The 12989-nt window shown below is 50.0% G+C and overlaps 1 protein-coding gene across 1 annotated transcript; it reads right to left on the minus strand.

The window, feature by feature from the left end:
• Positions 1 to 2498: 2498 nt before the first annotated feature.
• On the minus strand, positions 2499 to 12190 carry tamalin (trafficking regulator and scaffold protein tamalin). Its single transcript, XM_084480374.1, has 8 exons — positions 11898 to 12190; positions 9893 to 9945; positions 8567 to 8621; positions 6807 to 6909; positions 5382 to 5475; positions 4374 to 4440; positions 3613 to 3679; positions 2499 to 3304 (listed from the first exon to the last, which is right to left on the minus strand). The coding sequence occupies exons 1-8, from the start codon at positions 12093 to 12095 to the stop codon at positions 2712 to 2714; spliced, it is 1230 nt and encodes a 409-aa protein (XP_084336500.1). The 5' UTR covers positions 12096 to 12190; the 3' UTR covers positions 2499 to 2711.
• Between the last annotated feature and the right edge of the window lie 799 nt (positions 12191 to 12989).

A 12989-nucleotide genomic window follows, 5' to 3' on the forward strand; every position in this document is an offset into this window, starting at 1 on the left:
CTTGGCAAACATCTTTACCTACAGTTATTGCCTCCGCAAACACCCCCCTCCCCCCCACACACACACACGCACAAACTGCACAAGTGACACTCTAATGGGTGTGCATACACAAAAAGGCAGCACACACACAATATGTTTGTAGATTCATTCATAAATGTTAACAGTAAAAATATCACATTCACTATGACAATACACTACATTGATTGTATTGTTCTGTTTGCAGTTAACATGCTAGATAACTGATGAGGTCCATATCTCTGAGCTTGTTGGCAGTTCGCCGTCAGTCTCATTCAAGGCCCTCCGTTTAATCAAGGCCTTTGGAACTGCACCCATGATAATCCACTATGAAACATTTGAACAATGTTCACGTGAGTGAGCAGATCCATTACAAGGGGTTCGGAGATTGAACGAGACAAAGAGTGTTTTTCTACGAAGCTCCAAGTCCACCCTCACCCACAGCCCGTCTGTACCCACACCTGTCGCTCGGCCAGGTGTCCCTTCTTGCGTTGCGTTTGCGGTTTGCAAATATCATGTGATGTCAGTTTCTTTACCACACACACACACACACACACATACGTACACAGAGACGTAGACACGGACTGTGACTACTCTATTTGAGTAACTCTCTCTGAAAATGGAGCATCAGGTATATTACCTCACAGCTTTTGCCCACATCCTATGTTAACATTGTCTGAAGTTTGTGACATCTTCAGACACAACAACGCACACACACACCGCCCACACACACCCCACGTGTGCCCGGTCCTTGGTTCTAAAGGCCTGTATTATGGTATGCTTGTGATTCACTGAGTAGAGGGGCTGCCAGCCCTGGTGGAGCGTGTCCAGTAAGATCAGACGGTTTCTACCTTCATACACCTTCATATACCGTCATACACCTGAAATGCAAATGAGAAATTGCAAATAAAATATATAAAAGTACCCCAGCAGGGGGGCAGTCCTGAAGTCTACTGCTGTGACATGATCCAAAATACTTAGATCCTAGGTGTCCCTGTTTTTTCTAAAACGATTATTATAGTATAAGGTTGTGCTAATAACGAGTTACAATAAGTGATTCGTGATTTTTACCCGCGACGAGCATATTTACAAAAGGAGAGACTGTTTGGCCTCATGGCAGCGGTTGTAGACAGTGCGGGCCTCTCCTGTTGGGGCAGAGACAGAACAAACGCAGGCCTATAGCTGTGGACAAACAGCGGCGTTTCACTGCGGGCTGGTGCTTAAGGCCCTGTTGGCCGGCTTCCCACTCTCCTAATCTGCCATTGTAAGAATCGCCAAATGCTCGCTGCAAGGCCTTTGTCTCAGGCCTCCATTAAATGGCCCTTTCACACGTTGATTCTAGAAGACAATCATCGCGCCTGGTTAGCCCGTCGTTATGCCATCACTCTGAAAGACCCATTTGTTACCAGCCCATGTTTTAAGCACCGACTAATGTGAATGATAAACCCTTACGTCAGATTCCTCTCCCACCCCCAACTGTCTCCTCCCGTCCCAGGACAACACAACACGGCTCAGCTCCAGCACATGGCTCACATTCCACCCCCCCCCACCCCATCATCAGCACGCCTGACGACAGCGTGAGTGAGTGACGGAGAACAATGTGGGGATCTGGCGCGCACAAACAAGAGAAGTGAGCAAGTGACCAAGGGTGACCTCAAGGGTCAGCTGTGACCCTGAAATGAAAAGACGACCCCGCCCCCTCTTTCTCCTCCACACCCTGCACCACCCCCTCAACACACACACACACACACACAGTGGTCATCCGAGCCACCCATGGGAACATGGATGCTTGAAAGTGAAGGGCTAGGCAGCGGCGGCATGCAGCAGCAGCGACGTTAAGAAGGCGGTGTTGTATGGGATACAGGCATCGGCCTTTCTCCACACATTCCTCTGCATTCTTCCAACAATCATCTCTGTTCAGGCGCAGCACAAGAGCCTCCGCATATAAAAGCCTTGAAGTCACGCGTAGCCAACAACATTTCTGCAGCCACAGAGAGTTCACCAACGGGGGTGAAGGGCACTAGTCTTTAACGGGAATGTGAGGGAATCTCCACCACTGTGACTTTAACCAAATTGTTTATGCACAGACAGGGAAGGAGATGGTTTTAGTTTCAGTGAACTGCTGTGAATGTCTCGAACAAAAGACTCATTCTTACAAGTTCTACGGGAAACAAACAAGCAAGTCGTAACCAAAATGGAACATATTTATTAAAAAAAATGAACTTTGGTGATAAATCAGGACAAAACTGAACCAGCCAAAAATGTTTTATACAAAATTCAGTCTTGAAAACTGAGTTTTAACAAGGGACCATTCATACAAAAGGACAAAATAAAACTTGGTGCATGCAATCGAAACAATTTAGCAAAATAAATAAATAACTTATAACAACCAAAAACAACATACAACGTCAAAATGTACAGGTGTAAGGCCCCCCCCCCAGGAACGAAGCCCCGCCCCCTCCCTCCCGAGGCGTGTGGAGGAAAAAAAAGGTGCAACTGAAATGAACAATCAAGACTTTGGTCTCATTTCCTTTCCGCCTGTTCTCTAGTCTTTGGCGAGGTTTTCTAATGGCTATTCTTTGGCAAGTCTTTGGCGTCCAGCCGGACGGGGCTCGCGACGCGGTTCTGAGCGCGCTCACGCCGCGTCCGGCCGAGACAGAGCGGCTCCGGGGGGCTCAGAGCTCAGAGCTCAGAGCTCAGAGCTTGCTCTCCTCCTCCTCCAGGGGCAGGTTCAGCCCGGGGATGAACTTCAGCAGACGCCTGCGGAAGCTCTTCTGCTTGGGCTTCCTCTGCGGCAGCGGGCCCCGCCCGAACACGCTCGGCTTCTCGCCCGGAGAGACGGCCGTCGTCGTCGACGACGAGGTGGTGGTCGTCGACGAGGGCTCCCGCACGTAGCTGCGCGTGCTAGCGCTGCGTGTGAGCTGCGTCTTGGCCGTGGAGAACAGCTCGCTGGCCGGCCGCAGCCGCAGCTTCCTCTGCGGCGTGGGAGCCTCCGCCTTCTTCTTCTTCTGCTGCTGCTGCTGCTCCTCCTCGCCGCTCAGCTTAGCGGTGCCGTTGCTGGTGCCGTTGCGCTCCGCCTGGTAGAGGCAGGTCTGGTACAGGGGGTCGTCCTCCCCGGCGGTGGCCGTGCTCAGGGCGCTGGCGCTGCTGCTGGTGCTGCCGCCGCCGCCGCCGCCGCCGCCCGTGCAGCGGACGGCGCGCAGCGCGGCCGGGCTGGGCGCGCCCAGGCTGCCGTAGATCCCCGCCGACTCCAGGGACTCGTAGACGGCCGCGTCGCTCAGCACGATGCCTGCGGCGGGAGGGGGGGGGAGGGGGGGGGGGAGGAGGCGGAGGGTCAGACACTGGGGGGAGAGCGGGGGGGGGACATGTGGCGCACAGAGACTGGAGACCAGAGACGAGCTACTGACGCCTGGAAGAGAGCGGTCTGGATGTGCACTGACGATGCGCACAATGGAGTCATTTAACATTCTCTAGCAGAAATAAATGTATATTTAAATAAACACACACACTATATATATAATACAATATATGTATTTATATATACTTTTGTTGTTGTTGTTGTTTTTGTTGTTTTCAACAGGATGTCTCAGGACTTACCATGAACCAGCCGCTGCTCCTGCACCATCAGGGATCGAAACTCGTCCCACTTTTCATGCAGAGTTTGCTGAAAACCCAAAGTTCAAACACAACGTTAGTCCTGCTACACAAACTGAACAACCTCTCCTAGCGGTCGTGTGGACGTGTTCGTGGTGATGTGCTTCTCAAAACAAGAGCTGGTCGGACACCGGGCGCACGCGGGCTCAGCCTGGAGCAGCTGGTCTTATCTTGGGTGGGGGGGGGGGTGGGGTTGGGGTGGAGGGGGGGGGTGGAGGAGGGGGGATGGGGGATGCTCTCCCTCCCAAGCTGCTCCGTAGCGCGCCGTGCGTCCGAATGTATCCCGTGTCCACCGGGATCAGAACCCGGCGCACACGCACGTCCGTTAGCGCGCCGGCAGAAGCTACAGCCGCTGGCCTGTGACAGGTGGAGCGCTGCTGTAGCCTGGGGGGGGGGGGGGGGGGGGGGGGGGGGGGGGGGGGTGGAGCGTGGGGCTGTCAATAACAGGTGGGGCTGCTGGGGGGGGGGAGGCGGGGGCAGGGGGGGTGGTCCCGGGTTCTATATCCAGCATGCAAGCATGGTGGCGGTGGGGAGTCTGTTTCCCCTCGGCAGTTTAAAGTGCTGGCCCTGCACACATTCTGAACTCTGAGGGCGCTGGTCATTAGCAGCTACTGCTGAGTAGAGATAGTGAAACGGGGTGGGGGTGTGTGTGTGTGTGTGTGTGTGTGTGTGTGTGTGTGTGTGTGTGTGTGTGTGTGTGTTACCTTCAGGTACTGCAGGCGGGCCTCTAGTTCTGCTTTGCGTATGGAGTCGCTGTACACCGTCTCCAGCCTGTGGCAGAACAACAAAGCGGTCGGATGAGACACGATGCCGGAAGGAAAGCCGTAAATGCTACAAGGTTCCACATGGAATAGGCCCGTGAAAAAAAGGGAAACGCTAGTTTGAGCCATGTTAAAAGACTGCTTCACGAGACACGTGAAATTGGACCCAAAATTGAGTCTCTGGTCTTAAGAGTGACTTCACAGGGAGAAAATACAAAAAACAGATGTTGTTTCTACCGAGACACTTTAGCGTTCAGTGTCTTTCAGATCACAGTTGAGGTCTTCCTATTTTATAGCGGTGCCTTCAACTTCAATGCCTAGTTAAACTCCTAGTGAATGTGGACGCCCGAGGGTTACAATAAAACATTCTGGTGATTCCCATGTGGTGCACAGCCCGTCTTCAAGAAGCCAGCGTGAGGAGGATGTTGAACTAATTGGTCGGTGCGTCTTTAAGAGATAAGAGTCAGAATGCAGTTAAACGCCCACCGAGGGTTGGACTAATTAGACTTTAACCAGCAAGTGTTGAAAGGCCTTAATTACTTCCACCTCCACTGAGTCCAACACATCCCAGTCATTCAGAACATCACAACCTTCCTTAGATGTATTCATTTACTGAGCTATTCAAAAAAGATATCTTCATAGATATATCTATATAGATGTATATCGTGAAATACTTAAGCGCTGTTTGACATACTTAGAGGAACTGACCAAAATGTAGTACAAAGGCACGTCATTTGAGCTGCTTTCATCACCACAACAGCCACAACGAGACATGGAAGCACGCATCGGCTCAACCGCTCCCTAACAAAAGACGCACTTCTGACACAATTGAGTTTGACACGACACCGAAACCAACCACCATGCCATTATGATGGATCACTTCAGCGCACGCACACACACACACACACACACTCCCTCACACTCACACACAAGAAGAAGAACCCCCCTCACCTGATGGAGTTGCCGCAGGCCCTGATGAGCTGGACGATCTCCTTGTGGCGGAAGCCGTCGACGGAGGCCTCGTTGACGCTGGAGATGGTGTCCCCTGGGAGAGCACAGCACACGTCCGTGAGCCCACCACCATCACATGTGCTGCTCTGTGGCTGGTAGCCCACCACCATCACATGTGCTGCTCTGTGGCTGGTAGCCCACCACCATCACATGTGCTGCTCTGTGGCTGGTAGCCCACCACCATCACATGTGCTGCTCTGTGGCTGGTAGCCCACCACCATCACATGTGCTGCTCTGTGGCTGCTCGCTCAGCGCCGGGCCCGCGAGGCCAAGTCCAAATGAGAGTTGGCCGGAGCCGAGCGTTTCCCCTCCACATGCGCTGCAAATGTTTCACTACGGACGAACGTTGCACTCGTGGCATTTGACCGCTCCGTACACTCATTAATTCAATCCATTTGTTTTGTACGTATAATCTAGCCAGCTCGTGTTTTAAAGCACTTTGTTTCCGTCGTTGAACGGTGCGATATGAATAAAACAGAACTTAATTGATATGGCCTTTATACAGCTTGAGTAACGGTCAATGGCCGAATCTGAGCCACTAGTCTCCCTTTACAATTTAGAGTGACTTTTTGTTTTTATAAAATTGTGAACCATTCATATCAGAATGCCCCGACCACTCTTGTACATTATTAAAAAAGAAGGAAATAGATACGTTTGCCTAGTATCAAACATCATCTTTGAGAGGGAGACATTTTTTCATTGGGATATTTTTAGAATGCTGACACTGGCTCATCACTGTCGTCTGTTGACGTCACGCTGCGTGAGGAAAGCCGTGAAGGAGGGCATGCGAGGAATGAGGGAAGTGAAACTGGAATGACATGTGCAGGTTGGACTGAGGAAGAAGTCACAGATACTGCCATCAGACACACGATGTACAGACACTACAGCGCGTGACGCTAGGGGCATTGTTCCTAACAGCTACCCAGAAACGTTTACAGCATCTGCCATCATACGAACCCTGAGGTTCAGTATCAGTGCAGGACTGTTTCATAAGCACGCCATTTCCACCCAACTCCGAGTTAGAACAACAAATGGCTGCCATAACAAAGTAACACTGCAGTAAAAAGAAACCGTTTTTACTAGTCTGGCACGTTAGTGAGAGCTGGCAGACTCCTGTTGGCTGCCCCTCTTTTAGCCTCTCTTTTAGCGTTTGTCGACTGAATTAGCCTCTCTTAGTGTTTGTTGACTGGAAAATGAGCTGACGCATTGTTATATTTGTACTTCCTTAAAGTAGGCTGAAACCAGAGTGTGTGTGTGTGTGCACAAAAAAAGGGAAGATGGGCCACTTGATAGGAAGTAAATTCTGCTTTATACGGCCAAATCTAACTGTCGATACAACACCAAAATCTAAAGGTCAACACTCACCGACTTTGAGTCCTGCCTGGTGGGCGGGGCTATCGTCGTGCACCTTGCACACAAACGTGCACATCTCCACCGAGTTCTGGTCCTGGTGGTGCAGCCCATAGGTCTGGAGGTGGGCAAACACAGGACGCCATTAGCACAATGGTGCCACAATGTTTAAGGACACGCAACCATTTGGAAAAACATACATGGTTCCCCAATAAACCACCGAAGCAGACGGTGATAGGCGATGCAAAAGCTCAGACAAACACAGATAATACTGATGACTTTAGTCAGCGAGCAACCAGACATCGCTGATATGCAAAGCAAGTCTTTCCTCTTCTGGCATACGGCTCGCCAGTCTTTATAAAATGTAGTTTTGTGTGTGGTTGAAAAAAAAAACCTAAAATCATGTCTAACCTATAAAAATACATTTACAGGCAGGGTCGAATGCACGAATAAGGCCGGTGGTTTTTGGTAACCATGCGCTGCCAAGTAAACATTTGCACTTTCTGTTCCTCTATGGCCATGGAACACTCGTGTTAAAGGCGTCCCCATCCCTGCAGCTACAGCCGTCAGACAACCGGCATCAGTCAGTCAACCGCCTTCCTCTGTAACCATGGCGCCAGGAAAACATGCTTCCTTGAGAGGAAAATACTTTTGTGCACTTTGACAAAGTTACACACTTTAAACGATCAGACTATAAAAAAACAGACCTATGAATACCATCGGGGGGAGTTGTCAGTCTGCATCGTTGTTTTTACGGAAGAATAGAATATGTCTCGTGCTTATGGAGGACACTGTAAACCTTGACAAGGAAAACATATCTCCATACCAGCGGTATGCATATCATATCAGTGGTTTGGATAATGGTTGACACCAGCCAGTTAGTTTCAACATAAGCGCCTTGTTCTGGGCGGCGAGGCGGTGAGGCAACACCGCATGCAAACTATTCTATGAATTTGAATACTACTGAGGTGCGTTGAGGTCATGCTGGTAAAAACCAACGCCGACGCGGTGACGTTACACCAGGAGGGCCCCGCTACGAAGCAACGCTCTGCAGTCATCCATCTCTTGGAACCCGACGGGAACTCACTTCCCGTCGGCCGCGCCACCACAGGAAGGGCGGGGAACGTCCAGCCACGCAATAAATAGAACAATATTTCAGTTTGGGACGTTTCTGCTCCGCACTTCAGACGAGAGAATGTTTTCTCTCTGGGGGCCGAGCGACACCAGCCCTCTATGAATAGCAGCAGAGAGACCACAGCGCGGGCCGTGACTGCGCACCGCCAGGCGTTCAGACGGGAGCCCGGCGGCCCGTCCCGACCGCGGCCGCGTTCCGGCTGTTTCAGCAGGAATGCGCCGACCTCGGCTCAACACTGGGGAGGTTGTGCGGGGGCCCCGGAGGGCCCGGAGCCGCGGAGGGGATGACAACGCTTGTTGAAATGTGCAGCGACACACAAAGTTATGTCTGCTGAGCGCGTCCCGAGGGCGCGAGAGCAACAACACGCAGGTATTCCGTGAGAACGCGTAGAGGACTCCGTAACCAGGGCTCAACACAGAGGACTCTTTTTGTCGAGGCGTGGGAGCGGGGGGGGGGGGACGGGCGTGGGAGCGATACGGGACCTCTTCCCGCCCAGACACCCATCAGAGGGGGATTATCAGGAGGGTGGGTGTTATGAGGAAGGTGAACTCGTCTGCAGAAGTCCCATTTAACGTCTCTAGGAGAGCCACAGGTCACCCTCCACCACCTGAACCACCGCCCTCCGTACCGGTCCTCTTACCTGGATCTCAAAACCAAAGGACTCCTCCTCCGTTTTCTCCAGGGCGACCACCTTCCTGCAAGAACAACAGACACCAAACATGAATACAGCATACAGTCAATATCATTCTAATGCTCACTCTCTTGCACTTGCTCACTTTATTGCCTTTTCTCACGCTTTATGCAGGCATTCATCATTTCAAATCATTTAGACCTCAAGTGATGGCTTACTGATAAGGCTGGAAAATAGCGAAGTTGTTACATAGTTCTGCATTTTATACAGCTAGGTATTTTATTTGTTTATTCATTATGAGAACTCGACCACCTGTTCTACCCAGGGCCGGTCCCTACGTCCACCAAACGACTGGGAACAGGACCGCCAGCTACAGCGTTAAAGTGGAGGACGCGATGAGGAACCCTGCTGTAATCCTTCTGGGTTTAAAAACCTTTTTCAGGGTGATCAGCGAAGGGATTTAATATATGTGTGAGGCAGCCTTGAAAGACATTCTGCAGACTGGTAATATGCACAGAGACCGGATCCATCCATGTGTCTTTAAACCCCCTAGTGAGGAGAGATTAGGTGAAGATGACCTGGTGATACCGTGATACAGTAACACAGAGCATAATGTCTGGTGGAAGACCCGGAAAAACAGCAGATAAGCGGCCGTCACGGCCGAGTGCAGCTTTATGCAAATCCCAGCGCAGCGACAGAAGTGGACAAGAGTTCCCTTGTGGCCCGCAGCGTGTGGACGTCACGACTGTAACTGTACAGGGAGGGGGCGGCTGCCACCGTCTCCGTGGTCGTCACTATTCATCCCAGCTCTCTTGGAGAATATGTCATATGAATGTCATACATAGTAATGACCAGGGAGACGGACAGATTAGTGCAGTGATGAGAGTCGGCTACTGACTGCAGCCATGAGAGTCAAGAGGCCTTATTGACGTCTGCGAGCCACTACAACGCCTCCCTTTACACCAGACGGCAACTTTAACCATCACAGGCTATGATTAGGTAGCAGAAGGGAGTGATTATACTCAATGTACGCACTTATTGTATGTCGTACGTCCTGGCACTCAAAAAAAGGTTGTGTAGCGTCTTATCCTAGCCATCTTTGTTGCATACAGGGAATGGGTTAACCTAGTTACCTGGTTCTATGAACATCCTTACTGTACCGACAGCGCTATACGTATCGTTTCACCTTCTTCTGACAAATGTACTTATTGTGAGTCGCTTTGGATAAAAGCATCTGCTGGACGCCCTAAACGTGAACGTAATGAACGATTATTAAAAAGCAGTGAGGAGCGGGGACAGACTGGGCGCGGTGAGAGCGGGAGGGAGGGGGCGTACCTTTGAGGTTCAGGGGACTGGGCCAGGGGTTTCCACTTCTGCAATCCGCCGCCCTGTGAGAAGAAGCGAGAGGGGGAAGGAAACGTGCGTAAGTTACCACAACAACACACCTCCTCCTACGAGGAGGAGGGCTTAGACGCCATCCGCGTCAGACTTACCGGGGCTTTCCGCTTCGCTTTCATGGACGCACCTCCGTCTGCACGCCCTGCCTTTGAACAGGACGCGCGTGTGTGTGCGCGCTACTGCGCGGTGACACGCGGCTGTTCCTGAGCGGCACAAATAAAAAGCCCCTCGAACCAGAGCTACAAGTCGGGCAAATCTTTGTTTACCTAATTACACACCTGTTGGTAAACAACACAGTCCATGGAGTCGCTATTTAGAGCGATTAAGTCAGACACGGTGACCTCATGGCGCTTTTGCCATAGGCCTGCTATTAAAACTGATCTCTTTCTGTGTATAAACAAAGAAAATACATCTTTATCCATCTTCATAAACCTACACCACTGACGTACGTCTACCACTAGTAGACGTGGCCTAAACCCACAATTGCCACATTGAGGGGGAACCCATGGGAAATAACGTGCTAGGGCAGGGGACCCCCCCCCGCCTCCGCCACCCCACCCTACTGTAAATACGAGGGATATCTCTTCAGCTAAGCTGCGCCTAATCACTCGGGTCCATTCACCTCTGTTCTACCTCCATGTCCTCTAGCGCTGCTCATGTGAAAGGCCGCTTTGTGGGGCAGCTGCTGGCTGGGCTGTAAATGTTGCTTTCTTTATTTCCCCAACACTTACAGAATTGTCCCAGGCCCTTCTCAATGAGTGCATTTATCCCCCCCCCCCCCAGACCCCCAGACCCTCAGAGACCAATGAGAGCGCAGTGGACTCCCGGTCCCTGAACACAATGCACAGTGCTGTAGCCAGAGACTGGATCCCAAGTCAATGAGCCCTTGGGCCCGAGAACACCTAAACACACCCCCACCCCAAAACACACACACACACACACACACACACACACACACACACACACACACACACACACACACACACACACACACACACACACACACACACACACACACACACACACACACACACACACGCCTAGTAGGGGATGAACTATGTAGGCTATGCGTGAATAAATAAGATATTTTCTTGGAGATTAAGTTTCTCGAGTTTCTCGAGTTTTGAAGTTTTTTGTTTGCTCAATTTGCTCAATAGAACACTACACCTACACGACAACACTTAACTTTATGTTTTTACCTATTTACCTATTTTACCTATTTACCTATGCTTTTAGGGGAATCAATAACCACAACGGATACGATTTAATTTAATTTTAAATTCATTCACTCAAGGTTTGTTAGGTCCTTAGGCAGTTCCGTTAACTTCCAAGTCAAATGTGTGCAAATTACCTATGTTGACGAAGAAACGAGTTTTTGTTTTAAATGTCAGAGCAAACACACTGTACAACCTGGGGGACTGGGCGAACGACTCGGAGCATCGTCCCGAGCACAAGCCTTCAAACAGCATTGGACACACTGACTGACTCCACTGTGTGTTGGGGGTCCGTCCAAGCACATCACTGTGTGTTGGGGGTCCATATCACTGTGTGTTGGCGGTCAAACCCCATCACTGTGTGTTGGGGATCTAACCACAACATTGTATGTCGGGGGTCCACAGTGATGTGGACCCCCGACATACAGCGCTGTGGTTAGGATGCCTCCAAGTCGCTACAAGTGCATCACGTGTCAAGTGATATTCTGTTGCTCCTCATGCGCATCTATATTTTCTTCACCCGCGTTTTTACAAATGTAACGTGTTGATGCTTGCAACATTTACCATAAATAATTATTAGGCTATTGCTTAATTCATGAAATCTAAAATTCGTGTCAAGTCAGTCCAAAGGGAAACACCTAATTCCACAAGCACTTTTTTAACAACACTGCTGCCCTCACTTCACAGCTACAGAGAAAGTTGGTCCTGGGAGCCGGAGGACTACTCACCCTGTTGAAGGTCCGGGGCAATGTCCCGCCCGAGTACGCCAACGTTTTGTAGTTGTAAACCTCCGAGGAATTTGGTTGCAACTCCATAGTTTTGCAACTATCTGACTTTGATGAAGGGAAATAAATGTCATTATCCTGAGTTGATGGTCCACCCTGGGGATTGTGGGAATTGACCTTCTTCAGCCTCCTGAAAGTCATTGTTGTGCTCCACTAGTAAAGATACCAAGTGCAGACAAATAACTGAGTTTGTATGCTCTCGCTCAAAATGTGATGAACTTCGCAGTGTCCGCGGCGGTGTGGTTGTGTGAGCGGCAGCATGTGAGCAGCTGAAGGGCTCCTCCTGGTGATTCACTCGGGGGCGGGGCCTCGGAGATGAACCGCGTCCCCATGCCACGGAGAACCAATGGGACGGGGTGCTCCACATTGGCGGTATTGGCGAGAGAGAGAGGGCGGTACTTCCGACAGAGGGTGACCGTATCCGTCAATTTTTTTCGTGAAATTTCCAATTGTATTGTTATTGTTCTCGCTCCGGGGACTGCTGGCTGATACGCACAGCTCATTGGAAGTAGACCGAACAAGTTAGACCGTGATAACGCTCTAGTGCAGCATACTCTCAGCCTAATTTAAAACCAAAAGCAACGTCAACTTCAACTTCTAGCTCCTAATCGCCTTATCCGATGCGGTGTGTACTTTATCTTTGCATATAAACATTTCGTGGTTCGATGAAATTCAATCAACTCAGGATAAAGTAAAAACCAATCAATAAACAAAAACAGCAGTATCGCATTTGCTCCAAACAAAAACATAATACACATTGAGAGCACACAGTTAACAGTTTGGATTCAGAAATGTACAATTTATAGTTTATATTTCAAATAGCATACAAATAATAGTGATCTGGAAATAACATCTGATTCATGCATGAAACAAAATTAAAAAAGGGTAACCAAACCCTTACCATAAGCATTAGTTACTGAAAAATGCATAGAAATAAATTACAACCAAACAAGTTGATCATGGTTTATTGAAACCTTGATTCACTACTACAGTATAATATCAACATTCTCAATATTAATTGAAAAATATGTGGCA

Source organism: Micromesistius poutassou, assembly GCF_964030765.1.
Source record: "Micromesistius poutassou genome assembly, chromosome: 15".
Taxonomy (NCBI): domain Eukaryota; kingdom Metazoa; phylum Chordata; class Actinopteri; order Gadiformes; family Gadidae; genus Micromesistius; species Micromesistius poutassou.

Bases quoted from the DNA above. Each gene is read 5' to 3' on its own strand.
- tamalin (XM_084480374.1), bottom strand. From the start codon at position 12,095: ATGACTTTCAGGAGGCTGAAGAAGGTCAATTCCCACAATCCCCAGGGT. The intron at 9,946-11,897 runs GTGAGTAGTCCT...TTCTTCTCACAG, and splicing joins TGCCCCGGACCTTCAACAGG to GGCGGCGGATTGCAGAAGTG. The intron at 6,910-8,566 runs GTAAGAGGACCG...GCCCACCTCCAG, and splicing joins CCTTTGGTTTTGAGATCCAG to ACCTATGGGCTGCACCACCA.